Below are 22,402 nucleotides of genomic sequence, written 5' to 3'. Positions count from 1 at the left end.
ACAATGACGTCACTTGACGTCACCAACGAACAGTCCTTGAAATGGTCTATAAAACTCTTCTTCATCATTTCATCACCATTTAGATGAAAAACTGCTACCATTATTACAGTAAAATGTATATGCACATTATTTTTATTGCTAGCTTTCCCCTATGATAATACTGCAACTTTAATTGCAGCAGGCAAATAATGCTGACAATAATACAGACAAATAATACTACATCCATACGTATAAAGGAGGCATGTTTGTACTGAAAAGAATGACTTTAAAGATTTAGTGATTTATTACTCACAAGTCATGTAACAAAGCTATTCCATCTCAAATTGTTATATTGACAACCTTGTTAGGTTGGACTGTGGTTGGTTAGCAAATAAGACCCAGGTTTATGAAATACAATAGTTTGCCCAAAATCATGAATGGCTGAATCAATGTTGAGGAGGAATGTAAACATGCATGCGTCTGTGGACATCCTGTTAAAAACTGTAATCTTTCAGAGCCTCGCCAAAAAAGCCAATCTGTTTTCCCCCTCTTTTCCAAACACACAGTTATTTTAATGCCACAAAATAATTTTTATGAACCAATCGATACAACAAAATGTTAGTGTTACCATATCAGCACATCTTTAGGGTGAAATACATTATACGTAGTTGACCTGACTGAAGTTTAGGAATTATAATAGAACGGCCATCCTTCAATGAGAAAAATGGAAAATGATTGAGTGTTTTCACATTAGCAGGCATTCCTGTTTATGTTAGGGCACTCTAAGACGGTGAGCAGGGTAAGGCAAGGCTTTGATCATGGCTTTTGCAGGGATTGGGCTGATAGAAGGGGGCATTGAAGGAGTTCTGGCCCCTGAGGGCCCCACAGTGCAGCTCAGAGACCCTCAGAATTTGGGTCATGTCTTGGTCCACATCCTACTGAGGCTCATTTCCTGGAGTTTGATCATGATGCGGGAGAAGGTTTCGTGTTGAAGTGCTATGCGTTGGATCTACACGATCAAAGCAGGATTAGGTTCATAATATACTCAACCCAAATCAATCAAAATTCATCCGAAACTTCATCATATCAGTCAAATTCAATATGTAACATAAATAGGGCTGAACAGATTTATTTAAAGAGATTGAATTTAGTTGTATTCTTTAATTGTTTTCATTTTTTGGTGAAGTATTCTTTTAAGCTCATTACATAACCAGGGATATGTACTATAGGGAAATATGTTTCAACTTACTCTGCCTGCAATGTTCATAATTCAACAATAACCAAAACCAATTGTATATAAATGTAAATAAAACAAATTTCCAAATGATGGTTATCATTTTATAATGTTTTTAAAGTTTTTGTATATCCCAAACAAAAAACTCCTACTGGTAAGTAAACTTTTTAATCTCCGATACTAGCTCAATCTAAAACTAGTATATAAATTTAACTTTGATTTACATTTAATTTCACTCCAAACTTTGGTAAAATCAACCCGTTGTGCTATTTTTAAGGAAAGGTTAAAGAATTAATTCTTAGAATCTCCAAACACTCAGGAGAAGATACATGGTGTCACTCTACAGTAATAGATAAAAGTATCCAGTGTAAAAGAATGACCAATCACTTCACACCTGCAGAATAGCACAGCACGCCGATGACACTCTCTTCACACTGTTCTAAATATAAACCATGAAAAGGCTTTTGACAGTTTCCATAACCTTCTTCAGACACTTTTATCGCACACCAAACACTTCAAGTTAAAGATGAACAATTAGCCATTTGGTGGGTGAATTAAAAAAAAATGTACTGGCCATAAATATTTTTTACTGGCCACTGTAGGAAACAGAATTCTGCATAATTTTTTATTAAAATGTATGTTCTATAAAATGTAAAATTAAAGAACGTTACAGTTACAATCAGAATCAGCTTTATTGCCAAGTATGCTTACACATACAAGGAATTTGTCTTGGTGACAGAAGCTTCCAGAGCACAAAAGAGTTAAAGAGTAAGAGATTTGTGACTTGTGAAAGTCGTTTCAGAGATGTTTTTTTTTTTTTTTTTTTTTTTTTTGATAAAAGATTATGGAGACTTTTATATATATATATATATATATATATATATATATATATATATATATATATATAATGTGAATTGTGCAAAAAAAAAAAAAAAAAAAGACCAGGAACATGCAGTGAGAAAGTAAATAGGGTCAATCTTTAAACCATTCAGTGTTGTATTTTATTATAAACCTTTAACAAAGCCAGTTTTCACTTGCACTTGGTGCGTGATGTGTATTAATTTTGAACCCTGCATGCACTTTATGTGATTCCTGGCAAGTCTATTTTTTAAGGGTCACATCTTTAATTTATAAACAGGCTTGCTTGCTCATTTTCCTCCACTCACCCGCTTGTCAAAACTAAAGCCTGGCTGGACAGTGCACTGTGCAAAACAGCTGGGAATGGTTAAATCTAGGCATGTTTGTGGTGAAAATGTACATTTTCTAGTTTAAAACAAGAAATAAAATGTTGGCACTGTATTTTGAAATGGCTAGCAGTGGTCTGGACTGATTGTTGGATGGTTTATGGGTGGATGAGGGTGTGCGAACATTTTTGCGAGAGAATGAAAGTGGCAGAAAAGGATCTGGGTAATAGTGATTGAGAGTGGCAGTGAGATGAGAAGTTTTTTTTAAATTTTTTTTATAGCAGATGTTGGCATTATTATTGCCACAAACATCATGAAAGTTGTACTCTAGAAAGCAAACAAGGAACCCAATACTGACAAGCATTCACATGGATGCTGCCATTTTTGCTTCATGGGCACTCAGTTCTGGGCATACATATTTGATCTTTTTTATCAATCACCTGAGCCATAAATGCCATGTGATAAATAACACTATCGGTCCAAATGAGGCCGTACTAGTGCATGCCAGGGCCAGTTGCGTTCCCACTGTCACTTCCGGGTACCCTTGTGCCAAACAAGGCTATCAAGGATTGAGGTGGGGTCAGTGTCAAAGGCACTTTGTTTTGAGTTTTGCTGAGTTAGGTCAGAGGTTTCAGCACCAAGATACTCATTTCCCAATCTTTCATATCTAGCAACCAGCTTACCTCAACAGATCAACAGAGAATGGAGAATCGTTAGTACTGGTTAGTAGACGAAATCAGGGCTCTTCTGAATATTTGGGCTGATGAAAATGTGCAACGTCAGGTCTGCGGCATCTGCCGAGACGAAGACGTGATTAAGTATATTGTCGCTGAACTTGCCAAGTTGTGTATCCAGCGCACAACGGTCAGCTACAGGTTCGAGAAAAAAATTGTAGACAGTACAAATCCGTGCTCATTTCGAGGGCTAGCTATTCTCCAGAGTCTGATACCTCAGCTTCAGTTTCCCTATTGCTTGTGAAATGGGCGGGGTGTGTGACGTTGGCACCAGGGCAGCATATTAAGGGCAGGTTTTAGGGCACTGCTACAAGATTATTGGCAGGAATGCAGATCGATTTTGGTCTTGCGGCTCGAGGTCTGAGGCTATTGACCCCGGCTGACCAGTTGATAGCCCTGGGTCACACTGGCCCAATAGTGGAAAAGTGGCTATTGTGTGACATTGGTGCTGTAACTTTAAGAGCCCTGCTTAAACAAATCAGTCTGTGGCAAAACAAGTGAATTTTTTTTTTTTTCCGCAATCATTTTATCAGAATACACAGTTTTTAAATGTCCATCAATCTTTCTTTCCTCTGTGGAACAAAAACTAAGATATTTTGATGGAGATGAGATGTAAATATATTCATACAATGCAAGTCAATGGGGCCTAACACTTCCGAGTCCCAAAAATGACATAAAGACAGCATAAATGTAATCCATACGACTCAAGTGGTTTAATCTGTCTTCTAAAGCACTACAATTGATTTGGGTAAGAAAAGACCAAAATGTTATACATTTTTCACTATAAATCTTGCCATCTGCTGTCTCTTTGGCATGATCGTGATGTCAAGCTCAATTACACTTCGAAGCATCTTGTCCGTACAGTGACACCTAGCGACGTGAATGTAGCACAACTGAAAACCAGTAGTTTTTAGTTACAGATGCCATTGTAGACATTTACTATTTACAGTCAGCCATGATTAATTTAATCCAAGAGGTAAAGTGTCCAAACAGGGTATGGCATACGAAATGCGACAAATGTGGTTAATGGTGATACAATAATTGATAACGGTAAATCATTGAATAATGATTATCAATTAATGATAGTATAACCATTACCTCTGTTAATCATCAAATAATGATTATCAGTAATCCAAAGTATAACCATTACCCTCAAGTTTTTCCCTTTAGATAGTCATTCACTCCATTTAACCATCAACCACATCTATTATCACCACTGAATTATCACTCATTGTATTATCACATTGTGGCTATGCAAATGAAATGGCCGTACTTCAGTGTATTACCATTAACCACATTTTGTTGCATTTTGTATGTTATAACAGGGAGGTAACTGAAATGAAACGAGTAGTATTCGTCTGGTCATGTGATTCTAACATGGCAGCCCCCAAGAGGGGACCATCACCATGTAAAATAAAACAGCTTTTAAAAGGTTTCTAATATTCTGATGAGTCTTTTTCTCATGTGAATGCTCATGATTTTATATATGTTTCAAAGTTGCTAATTATTTCTTAAGATGTAAAACATTTTATGAGGAACAAATTACTGAGTGTACCTTTAAATACTGACCTGAAGGAGTTTAGAACTAAAGAAAGCCCTCTAGTGGCAGCATCCATCAACATCACTCTTTCTTTAACACTAGGCCTGGTTTATTTCATGTAAAGAGAGGTTGAAAGGGGAAGGAAGGCACTCACTTTGGTATGTTCCATTGCATATGTCCAATAAATATTTATACATATGAATAATGTATATATATCAGAGTCAGGGAAGCGCCAGAGCACTCTGTGTGCTTCTTCACATAGAATAATTGTTTACAATTAAACACAGGAATTGTTTAGATTACCTGCTGATTTTATGGATTATGTAGATTATGGATTACAGTTTGTATCAAGTATTTGCCATCGTCTTGAATGCTGGTTTCAGTTTAAGGAATAGTTCATTTATTGATTATCAGTTCATAAACACTTTCGCCCTGTTCCTCACACAATGCTATCTTATGACATCTAAACACTTTTACTATAGCGGATGACTCATTTTAACATTTGCATTACATAACCAACTCCATTAACAATCTTGTTTAAGTGTGATCTAATTTTGTGGTAGCTCAACTGATAGAGTGTTGCATATGCGATACAAAGGACTTGGGTACGAGTCCCGAAGAGCACACGAGTCCACACGTGAGCCCAAAGTGTCATAGAAACACCACAGAATGACGTGGTTGCTTCAGAAATTGTGTTTTTCATGTCACATTTGCTTTTTATGGCACCATCAGTTAGGTTTAGGTTTAAGGTTTAGGGTAGGGAGGTCGGTTTTGTTAAATAAAATTTCGATAGATCATTAAACTTAATGTTCATCTGTTTTCATTTTCCTTCGGAACTGCCTTCAGATATGTAATGTACCACATAATTTTATTTTGCAAAAACATTGCCACAGTCACACAATGTTCGTTGCATGGGAGTGGGCCTCACAAATTGCGATGGCAGAGCACCCAGCCCCTTGAGACTTAGAGAAAGATAAAAAAGCTGTTTAGAATAAAGTTTAGGACAAAAACTGTCGTGTTTCTTACTTCTTGCTCATAGTTATGAATGAATACTTCACATTCAGCCAGACGGTCACATACGGTCTTTGCACAAATATTTCAACGTATCCGGAGCTTAAATCAGATCCGAAAATCCGCCTCTGCAGATGGTCAGAACTCCACACAGCCACATTGCGACACTCAATTTGAAATGACTGACCTCTGGTCTGTGATCTGTCGGATGCAGTGAAAAGGCAGCTTCAGTCCAGTAAGATGAAAGAAATTATCTGCAAAAATGTAGTGAGTACTTTTCAAGTTTAAATAAAATTGTAAGGAGTAAAAAGTACTATTTTTTTAATTAAGTAATTAAGTAAACGTGCAAGTATTTCATTTAAATTGCTCTGGAGTAAAGTACAAATCCCCAAAAATAATAATTAAGTATAATACTTAAGTATTTTTCTCAATTACTTTACACCCCTGGTCTCATGGAATAATTTGTTATATTTCTGAATTATACTTTTATATTCTTTTGAAGCTTGAAGAGGCTGTCACCATAAACTGCCATTTTATGACATCAATGAACACAACATTTTTTCACAATTTCTCCCTTAGTGTTAAGAAAAAGAAAGAAAGTCATATGGTGTTATAACAACATTTTCATCCTTGGTCTTCAGTATTTATACCTCTGAACTCCCTGGACAGATGTCTAATGGTGACCATGCCAACTGAGAACTGAAGAAACCATTCCCTCATCCTTTGCCACAGCCCTCAAATGACATGTGTCTTTTAAAAGATACAGACCAGGGCTACACCAATAGGAATGGCCCAGGGCCAGTGTGACAGTTTCAGGCTAGATACCCTATCAAGCCATGTGCTTATACATTCTTACATAACAATGATCTTACATTCGTTGATCATGTGCCTGTAAATGGTACATTTGTTTGTATGGCTTGTAAATGTGAACATTTGGTTTACTGTGATGTTTTAAACATTGTAGTTTAATATTGCTAAAGTAAATATGTCACCAAGAATAAATTATCAAGCTGACTGACATACTGTAAAATGAGGTTTTTGTCGAAATTGAGTGACTTTGAAGAATCACTTTTGAAGAAGGAATGAATTGAAAATTATAAACAAATCAGTAATTTTTTGCATCATATGCAATCACCTTTTAGCAAAAGTGATTATGTACTTTACAGTTGCTATAAAAAGTTGCTGTTGGTTTTTTGTTGTTTGTTGGATTTATTTAATCTGTTAGCCAATCAGCTTGCATGCTTCATGGCCCAATTTAATCTGTAAGAATGAACAAGCAGCGTTTGTAATGGTTTTGTAAAGAGTGTGCATGTGCGTATGTGCTAAACTGCACTGGGGGAATCTCGGAGTACGATGTAAGAGGGAAATCTCACTATTGCAGCACAATGCAGCGAAGAGTCATGTTGGTAAGTTAAGGAGATAAACACAGGAAATAAAGCAAAGCAACAGAGAACAAAAATAGCGAAGTCATCCGCAGATTGGTTATTTACACCAATATTGCTTGGAAATGATGTTGCTGTGGAGAAAGCTGCTTATTGACTAGATGTATCTATAACATAGGAGAGTATGCCACTTACACAGTGCATGTAATTGCGATTTCTGCTTTAGTGGCACAAGCAGCTTTTTCGGCAATAAACGGTTTTCTGGGGTCCATGTAAACAAGCTCTTTGTCTAACATTTAAATTGTCCCTATGTTACTGCTTCACATGGATTGTATGTATGTTTAATCCTGCAGAGGCAGCATGTTTTACATGCTTAATGTAGCAAGTCTTTGTACTTACTCTCCACCAGTGTTAGCTGGTGTTAGTCTGCCAATTATAATACTTTAAAATTGATTTTGTTATGGAGTTGTTATGACTGAAATGTACTATCATTTTTGTGTGGTGGCGGCCAGTGTTGTCAGAGCAAGTAAAAGATTTAGCTATAAATATAATACATTTTTATTGTTGATCTCTGCATCATATGTATGTTGTGTATAGCTGGTAAGATAATAGTTCTAAAAGCTGCAACTAGCAGATTTTGCTACTGAATATTCAGAGGTCTTATACGTTCTCTGATGATAAAGCTTTAGATATAGAAAAATTATGATTAGCCATTTTTACACGCTATTGCAAATATTTTGTAGAATGTCTGTGCTGGCAACCTGGCATTAATACCACTTTTCCTCTATCATAAAAATAACTCCCATTCACAATATTGATATAACTCCTTGAGAGAAAAGCACAGGTCTGACATTCCAATGTGTCTAGGTGTGAAAGCCATTTTAAGCAGCTGTCTTCCCTTTTGTGTCTTCGAGACCTGGACTAACAGAAGGTTTCAGTGCCGGTGATTTCTGATAAAAGCAAATGTCGGTAGACAGGGTGTGGATTGTTCATTCATATGAGGAGTGGTTGTGTAAAAAGCGTAGGTGCCTTCTGAAGCCCACATATAAACAGAATGGTCTAAAGTGTAAAGGAGGGTCCCTAGCCAGGCGTCTTGTTTCTGTTTCTCTCTCCTCCCTTTACCTTCTCCATAATTCATAATCCCTCCATCAACACGTACTTAATGACTCCACGCTGCCTCGTACCTGTTTATCTGTCCTCCATCTCTTCGCCAGCTGATACAACTTGCATGGAAGCTCAGGTTGTGAGTATTTAAAAGAAATTACAGAGGAAAGTAAGAATGATTTGGCACAGTTCACACAAATCATTTTTTTGTTTAAAAATGCATTGATTTTGGGTCAATACGCATGTGTTTGTACAACTCTACTGTTTTTGTAGCAGTGAGTCTGACTGTGTGTTTTAAACAGGAATTGGGGTTGGGCTACGTTATTTCAACTTCAGTTTTTTTTTCGAGATTGGTAGCAGAATTCCTTGTAAAGATCTACACTACCCATGAGACTGAGAAGGAAACATCCACCAATCAGAGAACTGCTGCAAACAAACCACAGCAAACGAAGTACTCTATTTAATCCCTATGGAAGTAATAAATGGGTAAAATACTTCTAGAACCAAGATTGTAGTGAATTATAAGTCTTTAAAATTAACATTTCTCTTGCTTTATCCATCATCTTTGATGGATTTTTTCACTGAGCTTGTCGTAATGCATCATCAGATTGCCTTTTTCACTATGAATACATGTAATACTACCTTCGAATTTGGCCAAAAGAAGGTATCTTAGAAGGCAGCGTAATCATTTTCAATCCATAATTTTTGGAACAGAGCCTGTGGCATGCCATTACTTTGACACGTAATTGACAAGCGATAAAAGCTCTCTTCCATGGAAAATCTCTACCATGTGAAACTGAGGTTGTTTTCCTAACAAGTTGTTACCGCAACCAGTATTGAGCAACAGGATGTTTTGTTGGTTGCTTTCCAGATAGCACATGCACATCTCTGAGATGTCTGTTTTAGATATTTTCATCTGCTAAACATCTTCAAAAGTTCAAATTGTCAAACATTCTGAACCATAAATATTTTAAAGACATCTGCTGAATGTCTTATTGACATTCGAGAGCAAATGTCTTATAAACGCATTGCGGATGAGCAAACAACCTAAAAAATCCGTCTTCCAGATGTAAACTCACACATTAAATAGACGTCTGGGACATGTATGTGTGCTTTCCAAGTTGGCTTTTAATTCTGTTGTATGTAGCTGGTTAGCCCCAACTGCAGTGACGTCATTGGATGAGACATTAAACCGAGGTCCTGACTGTCCTCGAAACTTCTCGAAAGGAGTAGGGGTGTAACCCCGGTGTCCTGGCCAAATTTCCCCCATTGGCCCTCATCAATCATGGCCTCCTAATAATCCCCATCTATTAATTGTCTCTATAACGCTACTCTCTCCTCTCCACCAATTGCTGGTGTGTAGTGAGCGTACTGGCGCTTTATAGCTGCCGTCGCATCATCCAGGTGGATGCTGCACTCTGGTACTGTTTGAAGAGAGTCCCCTGTTCACTGTATAAAGCGCTTTGAGTATAGTGTCAGAAAAGCACTATATAAATGTAACATTCATTCATTCATTAATTCATCCAGAATCCTGATCCACATAACAGTATATTAAACTTAAAATAGATTCTGGTTGGTGTGATTGTGTCGCATCACACTGCAGTTACGCTTTTCATGTGGCTAGACAAATTTGAAGCACCTTGTATTATTACCATATTATTAGCAAAGCCTGGTCCAAAATTAAAATATATCTTCATGTGCAGTCAGAACATCTGTATTAATAAGTGGGAGTTTGTGTATGAACATTTGGGTAGGCCCAACAGTAAGGCCTCACATAGAGTTCCCAAAAAAGGGAGTAATTATGGCGTGTACAATGATTTTACCCCTCACCACAAATATACCTCAATTAGTGTAAAACATAACGAAGAATGGAGTTTTAATGAGGTTATGAAAACATGGCTAATGAGCCCACCATCATACACACTTACTCACTTGTCTCTCAGCACCAGCACACAGATGGTTGCCAGCTCCCCTTCAATCTCACCATCTCCATATAGACCAAACACTCCATGACAGTGCCATTAATCAGCTGTTGGTATCATTAAACCACTAACCCAGGCTTGATATAACAGTTTAAGGGACTGGGCTACACTGCTCAGTGAGTGATGTTACCTTAAGGCAACAAAATATGTGGATATGTGCTGTGTGTAAACATAAGCTGCAGAAAATGACGTGGTACTTCAATGAGTAACTGCACACTGGTGTAATGTCTGACTGCAAGCACTAGAGGGAGGAATTGCTCAGTTATTGCTCAGTTAAATATGACTTTCTGTGCTGTTTGTTAAAGAATAAATTGCTGGTTCTTGATTCTCCATTGTACTGTTAATGTAGGTGATAACCATTCACATTTGCTCTTTACACTCCACAGATTTTTTTATTATTAAATATGAAGAAGTTTTGAACTACTACAGCTCTCAGGTTTTGAAATGGCTCAATTTGAAATCATTAATGAATACTAGGGCAGTGATATGTTTTAAAGCCAGCATTATATTTAATTTTGTTAATCTCACTCCTAGCAATAAACAATTAATTTTAATAGGCAAATATTTAGTAAGTAACAGTGCCCTCTGGTGACCCTGTTTACTTTCATGATTCAACTTGGTCTTATTAAGCACAATTCTTTGCAAACCCTAAACCTAACCATGATTTAAAGGAATAGTTCACCCAAAAATGAAAATTATTTCATCATTTATTCACCCTCATATCATTCCAGATGTGTATGACTTTTTTCTTCTGCTGAACACAAACAAAGATTTTTAGAAGAATATCTCAGCTCTGCAGGTCCACACAATGCAAGTGAATGGTGGCCAGAACTTTGAAGCTCCAAAAAGCAAAAAAGGCAGCATAAAAGTCATCCATTTGGCTCCAGTGGTTAAATCCATATCGTCAGAAGTGATATGATAGGTGTGAGGGTATAAACAGTTAAATATTTAAGTCCTTTTTTTAGTATAAATGTCCACTTTCACTTTCACAATTCACAGCTTTTTCTTTTGTTTTATTCACATTATTAGAGCATATTGCCACCTACTGGGCAGGAAGAAGAATTTACAGTAAAAAAGGACTTAAAATGTATCTGTCTTATGCTGTTTGGACAAACAGATAGTCCCGCCTTAAACTCACACCATTGGTTGAGCCAGTGTTGCTATGTTGGCCACTTACATACAGAGAGTAAAGCTGACAGCCCAGAGAAATTAACTCATGAATTAATTATATATATATATATATATATATATATATATATATATATATATATATATATATATATATATTTTTTTTATGTACATTAGACTGGGAGAGTTCAAAATATTTTAAAATTAAACATCAAATTTAAATCTAGCTATTTTCAGTCTAATAAATCAAACATGTCCACTGGTCACAGTTTGAAGGAATGAATCATGAATCTATGATTCAGTACACCAGTGCTATACTGTTAAAATATGTTAAATATTCTATATACTGCATATATCATCCCTGACTGGTACTGTATATAGTATTTTATTTGTATTTATTTGTAGTCCGTGCAAAGCTTAAAGCTGAAGTATGTCATTTCTAAGACACTAGCGCCATCGAACGGGATTGCAAAAATAATGTTTTCAAAAAAGCTTTCCGAATACTCCCCTCATCTGCTGTTGTTCGAAGGTCTAAGCGAATCTTAAAAAAACAAGAATTTTTATAGTGCTACAGAGACACATTGTTTACAGTTTTCAAGAAAACTAACCTATGACTGGCTTACTTATAGTTGTCTCTGCATATTAAACTGGGATAGAAGAAAGTACATTATTTTAACACTGAACAATATGGACCTACAGAGCTGAGATTTTCTTCTAAAAATCTTTGTGTTCAGCAGAAGAAAGAAAGTCATACACATCTTAGATGGCATGACTCTGAGTAAATGATGTGAGGAGTTTCATTTTTGGGTGGACTAACACTTTAATTTAAGAATTAATTGGCTTGTGTTGACCAAACAATGTATTGTTCACATCTGTACGGGCTGTTGAAAGCACTCCTTACTGTATAATCTCCAAAACAAGGAAAAAATATCTGGCAGCATCTGTTAGCTGTAATGTACTAGATGACTTGCAAATGTTTAACATTCAGCATATTCTTAAACTCCCCTAGTCATCTGATGCATTATTAATGTCTACTATGTTGGCTGGAGTTCTGGTGATCAGTCACTTGAACTTGAAAGTGGAAGACAAATAGCTACTGCACAGTAGAGACCACAGTTTTGGCCTCTGTGCCATTCTGTTCACTGGCCCAGAGAAAGAAAGAGAGAGAAAAACAAAGAAAAAAAGATTTCCCCAGTCCATATTTCTTTCCCTCCCTTTTCCTTAAGGGGCAAAAAAGAAAGAGAGCTTTGTCTGATTTTCTATTTTTTGGCTAGAGTGAGAGGTCACACACTGCCGGGATGTCAAACGGAGCAGGGGGCATGCTGTGGGTCATGAAACTATAATGCTGACACTGCACTTCAGCCTGAGATGAACATGTCTCTATTCCTTATGATAATGACGTTGTATGATATTGCTCCCTAGTTCCCTACTGTATGTTGTAAAAAGTGCTGGGGAAGCTACTTTGAAACCGTAGCTTCCTAAGCTATAAGCCAGTCACACCTGAAGTTGTACGGCTGTACGCACTGTGCACACCATGAGCGCTCAGACTGACCTGAGAAACATTTTCCCAGTAGTTTGGAATCAGAACTTGTAATGCCGGATTTGTCAGTTCTTTTTGGTGAATTTTGGGTGAACTATTCCTTTAACATGTTTACGAGGTTGCGTATTAAAATGTAGTGTATTTATTAACAATAAAGATACGTCTTTGGTTGAAAACTCTATTTTCCATTTCCTCACGTCATCGTTTGTCCAATACTTGAGAGTGTTATCAAGAGTCTCTGTTTTTGGTGGAGGAAAATGCTGTTCCAGTTTGGATAAGAGGGATTAGCAAAAATTAGCAAAATCCGCTTACTCACATGACCCACTGTAAATGACGCGATGAAGTCAGTCTCCTTACAATCACAAACTACTATATAATTGCATATATTTGTATATTTTGCAATATAATTTAAATGTATTGTTCATATACTCATAATCAACTACTTTAAATCAATCATTTTCTTGCAATTTTTCCATTGTTCTTAATTTGATTATGTCATTCACAATGCTAATGGGATTGCAGTTCATGCACTCATTAAAGACGTTAAGTACACTGTCTTGTACCTTGTCTTCTATCTTGTCCACATATAAAATACTTGTTTGCTGCAAATCACAGTTTGTAATGTTGAAGCTGGTTAATTTTGGTTCATGGCTTAGAACTCTTTTATGAAGAATTTTATGAAGTCCCTATGGAAAAAATATAGATGGTAAAATATCAATAAAAAGGGGTGTTTTGGATACAGGATGCAGGATTGTTCCCCTTTCATGCACATTAGTGATGAAAGATAATTACACACAAAATCTATTTCAAATAAAGAAAATAAGGCTTTGACTTTTGACAATTGTGCTTGTCCTCTAACGAGTTGAGAGACTGTAGAAGACATTTCTGATAAGTGGACATAGCGAGAGACTCACTGGTTTTTACTGTGCATTCTGCAAATTTCTAGGAAGCAAACAGGGCACTGGACCGATTTCGACAATGGGACAGCCCTAGAAATGGCCACCCTGCTGATTTAAGGGTCAATATTGAGGACAATCTTGTCTCTGTCTGAATTCAGCTCACCAATTCCATCCTCGACAATGAGTCTCCATATATACAAAGACTAAGAACAACAGTGAGCAGAACCAGATATCACACACAGACAATGGCCTGAACCTTTGGTATTTCACTGCTTTGCAAAGACACTGTCCTATTTTCTTGTAATCTGTCCAATGCTGTGTGGCCAGACAACATGATGCCTCATGCATTGGTTAGTGGCGCCTTAATCAATTGATTTGAATGGCCAATGTGGAAAAACCCACATTCCGCTTTAAAAACATTTATAGCTGATAAAATTCTTCTATGGTATTCTTCATGTGAAACATCTCTTGAAAGAATTTGCAGCCACACTGAAACAGTTTAACAATCCTTAGTCTACTACATTTTTCTTGCATACAACCTTTATTGTCCAGTTTGTATTAAACTCCAATGCACTGTTGGAAAATCAAACAGTGGACACCTGTGGGGCAGATGTCCTCGGCGAACAAATTTTAACCCTTAAAATGCTCTCCCTAACAAAGAAGCACTGTACTGGTACCATGGTTCATTTATGGGATCGGATGGTAATACCATGGTTCTTTGATAAATATAATGGTACTGAATGATTACTATTTACATGGTACCCAGAGCTACTTCTGAGAATACCAAGATACTTTTTTAACCTTCTACTGCACACATTATAAAAATCATTGTAAAAATAAATAAATAAATAAATGATTAACTTAAAATTGACATCATTACTAAAATGTGAAAAATATCTAATTATAATTTAAAATAATAATTTTAGGTATGTTACTAAGAGGCAACATTATTTGACAATGGAAAGAAATTAAAAACATTTATTTATTTAAATATTTAATGTGTAAATTAGTGACTACATTTTGTGGATGTCAGAATAAAAAATATTAAATAAAAAAAAAAACAGCAATGAACAGTGTTGTTAAACACTTTTAGTACACTAAATATTACTGATAGATTTACACTATCTGCTAGTTGTCACAATCTAATTTAAACGTCTCCAAGCTAACTTTTTACTTAAATTTAACTTAAATATTAATTAAGTATACAAAAGGTAGATAGTTTAATAATGGATAATAATAATAATAATTAAAAAAATAAAAAATAAAAAAAAAAATCTAAATAAAAACTTATGACAGCTCCAATATTCTTTCTAGTGCCTGCATGTGTAACACCACTGCACAAGTGAGCTATATGCATTGCCTATTTCATTATATATATATATATATATATATATATATATATATATATATATATATATATATATATATATATATATATATATATATATATACAGTACATCATGATGGCGCCGCGGATGGACGCCTCGGTATGGAGCGGTCCAATCGTTTTGTTGTTTTTGTTTGTTTGTCCTGTGTTTTAGCATTGCCGAACTGCTGAATATTCGCCAGCATATACCAGACAATCTTTTCCCGGTTTTTGAATATTCAGACGTTTTACTGGACATTTTAGTCGGAGGCGCGGCTGTGTTGTTTGGGAGACCCAGGCGAGGGAGACGAGCAGGCGCGCTGGTCAGGCTCCGTTGGCGCGGATTTCGAACAGCGCTGCTGAGCATTCATCTTGCGAATCTCCGCTCTCTTCCTAACAAAACGGACTAACTACATCTCCTCACCCACACAAACAAGGACTTTTCAATCTCTGCTGCCCTGTGCTTCACAGAAACCTGGCTGAGTGAAGCCATTCCGTACAGCGCGTTATATCTGCCGGGCTTTCAGCTGTTCAGAGCGGATCGCATCGCGGAGTTAACGGGGAAAATGAGAGGCCGTGGAACATGCTTTAACATCAATGAAAGTTGGTGTACAGATGTAACAACGTTAAAGAAGATGTGCTGTCCTAATTTGGAAGCGCTCTTTATTAGCTGTAAGCCGTTCTACTCACAGTGGGTGTTTTCCTCCTTTATTCTGGTGAGTGTTTACATTGTGCCAAACACGTGTTTGAACACAGCGCTGCAACAGCTGGTTGATCAAATCACAGACACAGAACAACATTACCCGGCTCAGTTATTATTATTCTTGAGGAGTTTAACAAAGCAAACCTCACATATGAACTGCCCAAATACAAACAGCACATTACATGCCCCACCAGAGACAGAAATATACTGGATCACTGCTACACAACAATAAAGGATGCATATTGCTCTGTCCCTAGTGCAGCTTTGGGACTCTCTGATCACTGTCTGGTTCATCTTCTTCCAACCTACAGACAGAAATTAAAATCTGCTATGCCTGTAGTAAGGACTGTAAAGAGATGAACCAATGAAGCAGAGCTGGAACTACAAGCCTGCTTTGACTGCACTGATTGGAGTGTTTTTGAGGCTGCAGACACCAATCTGGATGAGCTCACAGATACTGTAACATCATATATCAGTTTATGTGAGGATATGTGCATTCCTACTAGGACTTATTTCACATTTAACAACGACAAACCATGGTTTACAGCAGAACTCAGGCAGCTTTGTCAGGCCAAAGAGGATGCTTACAGAGTTGGGGATAAAGTCTTGTACAATCAGGCTAGGAACACACCGAATAAGGGAATCAGAGTGGCTAAAAGAAGATACTCTGAGAAGCTGAAAAACAAGTTTTCAGCTAACGACCCTGCATCAGTGTGGAGTGGCATGAAACAATTTATGAATTACAGGACTCCTACCCCCAACCCTGTGGTGGACCAACAACTGGCTGACGACCTGAATGTGTTCTACTGTAGATTTGAAAGGCCCAATCTCACACTCCACACCCGCTCTGACCTTCACTTCACACAAACACCAACACCTCCTGCAACCCCCCTCCTCTCTCCTCCCTCCTCCCCCCTCCTGCTACTCAACATGCACTTATGATCTGTGAAGAGGAGGTGTGCCGTGTCTTTCAAAAACAAAGGATAAGGAAAGCACAGGGCCCAGATGGCATTTCACCTGCATGTCTGAGATCCTGTGCTAACCAGCTGGCCCCCATCTTCACACAGATCTTCAATAGATCACTGGAGCAGTGTGAAGTCCCATGATGCTTCATGTTCCACTATCATCCCCATCCCAAAGAAACCAAAAATCACAGGACTTAATGACTACAGACCTGTCGCCCTGACGTCTGTGGTCATGAAGTCATTTGCGAGACTGGTGTTGGCCCACCTGAAGGACATCACTGGACCCTTTCTGGATCCCCTTCGATTTGCTTATCAAGCAAACAGGTCTGTGGATGATGCAGTCAACATGGGATTACATTATATCCTGCAACATCTGGACAGACCAGGGACATATGCAAGGATCCTTTTTCTGGACTTCAGTTCGGCTTTCAACACCATCATCCCAGCTATTCTCCGGAATAAATTACACCAACTCTCTGTTCCCACGTCTATCTGTCAGTGGATTTCCAGCTTTCTGACAGACAGGCAGCAGCTTGTGAGACTGGGGAAATTCACTTCCAGCACCTGTACAATCAGCACTGGTGCCCCCCAGGGATGTGTGCTCTCCCCACTACTCTTCTCCCTCTACACCAACGACTGCATTGCCAAGGACCCCTCTGTCAAGCTCCTGAAGTTTGCAGATGACACCACTGTCATCGGCCTCATCCGAGATGATGATGAGTCTGCATACAGAAGGGAGGTTAAACAGCTGGCTGTCTGGTGCAGTCAAAACAACCTTGAGCTGAACACGCTCAAGTCATTCAGGTTCCTGGGCACTACCATCTCACAGGACCTGAAGTGGGAGACCCACATTGACTCTATTGCGAAAAAGGCCCAGCAGAGGTTGTACTTCCTTCACCAGTTGAGGAAGTTCAACCTGCCACAGGCGCTGCTGATACAGTTCTACTCAGCAGTCATTGAGTCTGTCCTCTGCACTTCAATAACTGTCTGGTTTGGTTCAGCTACGAAATCGGATATCAGAAGACTACAAAGGACAGTTCGGACTGCTGAGAGGATTATTGGTTGCCCCCTGCCCTCCCTTCAAGAACTATACACTTCCAGAGTGAGGAAAAAGGCTGGAAAAATCACTCTGGATCCCACTCACCTTGCCCACTACCTTTTTGAACTGTTGCCTTCTGGCCAATGCTTCAGAGCTCTGTGCACCAGAACCGTCAGGCACAAGAACAGTTTTTTCCTCCAGGCTATCCATCTCATGAACAGTTAAAACTGCCCCATTGAGCAATAATTAATGTGCAATACACAGCTTAGTCTTTTTATATTTTCCAACGCATCCTATCTCTTCTGCCATTACATTCCCTTGCACTGTATATAACCGATTTGTATTTAGATTTGCACAACGTATGTGTATGTGTGTGTGTGTATGTATGTATGTATATGTATATATATATATATATATATATATATATATATATATATATATATATATATATTGTCAATATATACTTTTTTCTTTAAATATTTATCTGTTTTTTTTTTATTCAATTTTAATTATTTTTTAAAAGTCTTGTTGCTGTTTTTGTATTGTTGTGTACTGGAAGCTCCTGTCACCAAGACAAATTCCTTGTATGTGTAAGCATACTTGGCAATAAAGCTCATTCTCATTCTGATTCTGATTCTCTCTCTCTCTCTCTCTCTCTCTCTCTCTCTCTCTCTCTCTCTCTCTCTCTCTCTATATATATATATATATATATATATATATATATATATATATATATATAAGAAAGAAATATGAAACGAGGGTCTACTACGATCCTCATAAACTAAGGACACCCCAGTATGCACTTCATGGCTAGAGCTGTCGTACTGAGACGCTCCTTTATGTCAGGCTGTGGCGCAGTCGGGCTCAAGCAGTCAACTGAGGCGGCTTGCCGTGCCAAAGCAGGCGGAGTCGGAAACGCGAAAGCCCAGTGCTCCTTATACTCCCTCCCCCGCCGGATCGTGCAGGAGCAGCTCAGGGAGCCGCCGTGATCGAGTGCCCCCAAAAAGTGCTGCGCTATCCGGACGGAGAATCAACCGCAGATCGGTCGCCCACTTGTTCTTCAATACCAGCCGATCACATCTGAAGGAGTCGGCGTGACATTATACGTGCTAAAGCCTATACTATTCTCTTTCTTCTCGAATAGAGGAAGGTGAAATCCCCCAGTCGCTCCAGGAATATCTCCCTGGATTTTACCCAGAAATGGACGGTTTCGCCGGTAGTTTAGGTAAGTGTGTTTATGGGTTGTAAATGCTTACTATTAATAGAAAGCGTCTTCTGCATACATGGCAAATATAGACGCGCAGTGCCATTCAGGGCAGTGCGAAATTTATGCTGTCTCAATACAAACACGTGTCAACGCTAAATCCATTGTAACTGATATTGTATTCGTGCGTATGTGCGCCTCGGTAGAGAGAAAGCTACAATGTAAACTGCATTGTGTCAAGAGGCTCATACCACGAATCACGATGGCAGTATATCTTCAGACTGGTGTTTATTTCCGTTGTTAAAGCCCTGCTATGACGTGCCATTGGACAATGCGTTCTACACACTGTAGCTCACGTTGTGCATTTCTTAAAGGAAATACCAGTTCTTGCAAGGGTGCAAAAGAATAGAGCTGAAGTTTTATGTACGCTTAGATTTAAGGCTTTGCGGTTCTGCGTAAATGCCACATCAGAGCTGCTTTGCCGTTGTCATGACAATCAGCAGGCGTCTCGTTTTTTTGTCCTGTGAATATCGCATAAGGGGCCGTTCACAGCGAAAACGTTTTTGTGTCTGTATTTGCTGTTGCTTCTTTTTCTATTATGTAAACTTTCGCTAGACAGACGTCTTTTACCGTTGCGCCGCGTCTCGCTGTTTTTCAGCGTCTTGCGCAGGAGCGCCGCGTTTTTCAGACGTGTCAAGTTAAACAGACTCATGTAAAGGGGGGCATAATTGGGTTGGGGTCCCATTACGCCCACCTTTACATGGCGCCCCTATGCGTTGCATGCGTTGCATACATTGCATAAATTTTTTTTGTGCCTGTGATGACAGCCAACGACTTGAGCACATTGAGCCTAAACTATATATATATATATATTTTTTTTTTTCCTCCAAAATGGTTGAAAAACCCTAAAATGGTTGTTGTTCTCTGTCTGGATTGCTTGTTTCGGTAGTTCATTCATTTCTTCTTGTTGATACCAGAACCAGAACACAGTCTAGCGGAAATCAGAATCAACATGGCACCGCCACCAGTGGTTGGTCAGGAAAACTGTGGATAGCGGCTCTGCATATACCTTTTTACAGCAGAGTTGTGGCAAATGGTGGTACAGTATATGTTACTGTATTTGTATGTATATGGAAGAAAAGACCAATGACAATTCAGAATGCAAATAAGACATAGCCCTTTTCCACCGACAAGGTTGGGGGTGGGGGGGTTTCTGGGCCGGTACGAATTCTCAAACTGTTCCGCACGTTTCCACCGCTGTAAAGGCCGTTCCGGGGCAGAAAATCTGGTTCCACACCGGCCCCAAAGGGCTTGTTGGTCTTTACACAGGAACCTATTGTGTTGGGGGGGGGGGGGGGCGAAGGGCGTGATAATGTTTCGTCACCAGATAGTTTTCCAAACCACATCAGTAGCTACCGTATGCAGCAAGGAGTCATTTTTCACTCTCAAACAACAATAAAAACCCCACATAAATGTCAGACATCAAAAGTGTTCAGGAAATGTGGAGGAAGCGAGCGCTCTACTTGCGATATGGTCTTCAATGATGTCTTGGACTCTGTGCTCGAACAACGATCATCCAGCTAACTAACATGGGATTAAATTCAGTCAGTCTCGCTTGAGATAAACACTGAATCGCCATGTCCTCTGCAGCTGATCTCAGTAATTAATTATATTTGCCAACTTTGTTAGCTTTCCTTACACTCTTCTCATCTTATTTTGTGCATTGTTTTGTTCAGTAATGGGATTGCTCATTTAGTTAGGAAGATCACTGTATTCTGTTATGTAAACTGGTAGAATTCTCAATCAAGATGTAAACGTAATATTAAATGCTATGGCAAAAATATAACCATCTGCTACACCAATTTTAATATAGATTACACTGTTGTAGTTCATAGTACTTGGCAGTATAAGCCACTTTAAAAAGTTGATACATAATAATGTAATTACGTTACTTGTCGTCTTGGGCATAGTATCGTCTATATCTCAATCTTGTTGAGTAATGTAATAACGTTGGGTCGCATTTCTCTGTATGTTTAAATATTTCCTCAAAAAAAAAAAAAAAAAAAAAACAGGAGATAAAACTTTAGGCTGCACAAACACCGTGACACGCCATGTTTGTTTATGTTTGATGTAGTCACGTAAAACTGTCACGTAACCCGTTCCGTCACCGTTCGACTGTCTGGTTAGTGGAAATGCGTGGCCGATTTATGATCCATTTAGGCTCCAGATTGCCCCGGCCGTGAACCATTTGAGCACAAGCTCGGCATGAGAACCATTGCCATTTTGGTGGAAAATGACTATCAGTGACATTATCTCTGTGACTGTGGGATTTTGAACGGTGAACATTTTATCAATGTAATTTAATGGAAGATTTTCAAAAAGTAATTGTAATTTTTTTTATTTTATTACAGAGTTTACTTAAACCAAAAATATTCATTGATTTCAGCCTCGTGTGTTACCTACTAAACACAGTTTGAGTGGTGTCTGTATGTTAAGTGGTTTGAGCTGAATTAATTGCAAAAAATTGTAGAATAACTGTATCAGTTCCTGCCTGCAATGCACACACTGTATTTATATAATGTTAGACTGTGTAATCCGGGTATTCATTGGTTTTTAGAGCTTTGATGTTGTCAGTGCAGATTATTTGTTGACAGTCCCTGCCAAAGGCGCAAATGGCATCAGGAATTTATTTATTTTATGTGTCAAGGGTGCACTTGGGTCATCCAATCAGTGTGGACTGCGCAGATCTGTTGATGTAGTGTGTGTGTGTCAGTGCGACTGACGTGTTGATGGACTGTGCTGGAGGGGTCTTTCAAATGACTACAGGCAACAAGTTTAATTGCATTATGGACTGAAAGCACTCAAATACTGAAAAATTAAACCACTTACATGTTTGTTGGAACAATCAGTGTGTAATTCAATGTTACAACAGGCTTTTTATTTCAGGTTTTGATATTTACATAGTATTTACTTTAATAAACAAAATTCTATCATACAAAATTCAAGTCAATTGTTATTATTATGTATTATTATTATTATTTGTATTTTAATATTTAAATAGGCTAGTATTTAGCTTAATATTTAATACCTGGTCATTTTTTTGTTGTTTGTAGTATTTTTTTTTTTTTTTTGTATTTCACTAATTAAAAATAATATTTATAAGTACTATTTTAAATAAATAATGAAATTATAAAATAATAGGTTATTGAATATTAAGTCAAAAGAATGTTTTTATCAGTCCATGTTTCAAATTCAAAAAAACATTTTTGTCCTTAATATGACCTAGCTTAAAGCGTCTCATTTTTAATGTGATGACAATTTGATGTTTTAATGAGGTAGGACTTTGCCCTGTAATTGTTGACTAGTTGAGAGTGGCTGCTTGAAGCATCAAGTCCATTACTCTGGCTG

The 22,402-nt window shown here is 38.0% G+C and overlaps 1 protein-coding gene across 2 annotated transcripts in view; it reads left to right on the top strand.

Annotated features, from left to right (window-relative positions):
* The first annotated feature begins 18,746 nt into the window (after positions 1–18,746).
* The window catches only part of LOC127412167 (echinoderm microtubule-associated protein-like 4), a 140,848-nt gene continuing 137,192 nt past the window's right edge, over positions 18,747–22,402 (top strand). Inside the window, exon 1 of one of the 2 annotated variants that reach the window (XM_051648317.1) lies at positions 18,747–19,015. In XM_051648317.1, the coding sequence (XP_051504277.1) occupies positions 18,991–19,015 (25 nt within the window). In that variant the 5' untranslated portion in view covers positions 18,747–18,990. Of the gene's footprint in view, positions 19,016–19,997; positions 20,094–22,402 lie in introns of those variants that run through there. The other variant, XM_051648318.1, reaches the window with a different exon arrangement.

This window comes from Myxocyprinus asiaticus, chromosome 21 (genome assembly GCF_019703515.2).
Source record: "Myxocyprinus asiaticus isolate MX2 ecotype Aquarium Trade chromosome 21, UBuf_Myxa_2, whole genome shotgun sequence".
NCBI classification, from domain to species: Eukaryota; Metazoa; Chordata; class Actinopteri; order Cypriniformes; family Catostomidae; genus Myxocyprinus; species Myxocyprinus asiaticus.
The sequence above is the reverse complement of the archived record's forward strand: the minus strand, read 5'-3'. Positions and strand labels throughout refer to the sequence as shown.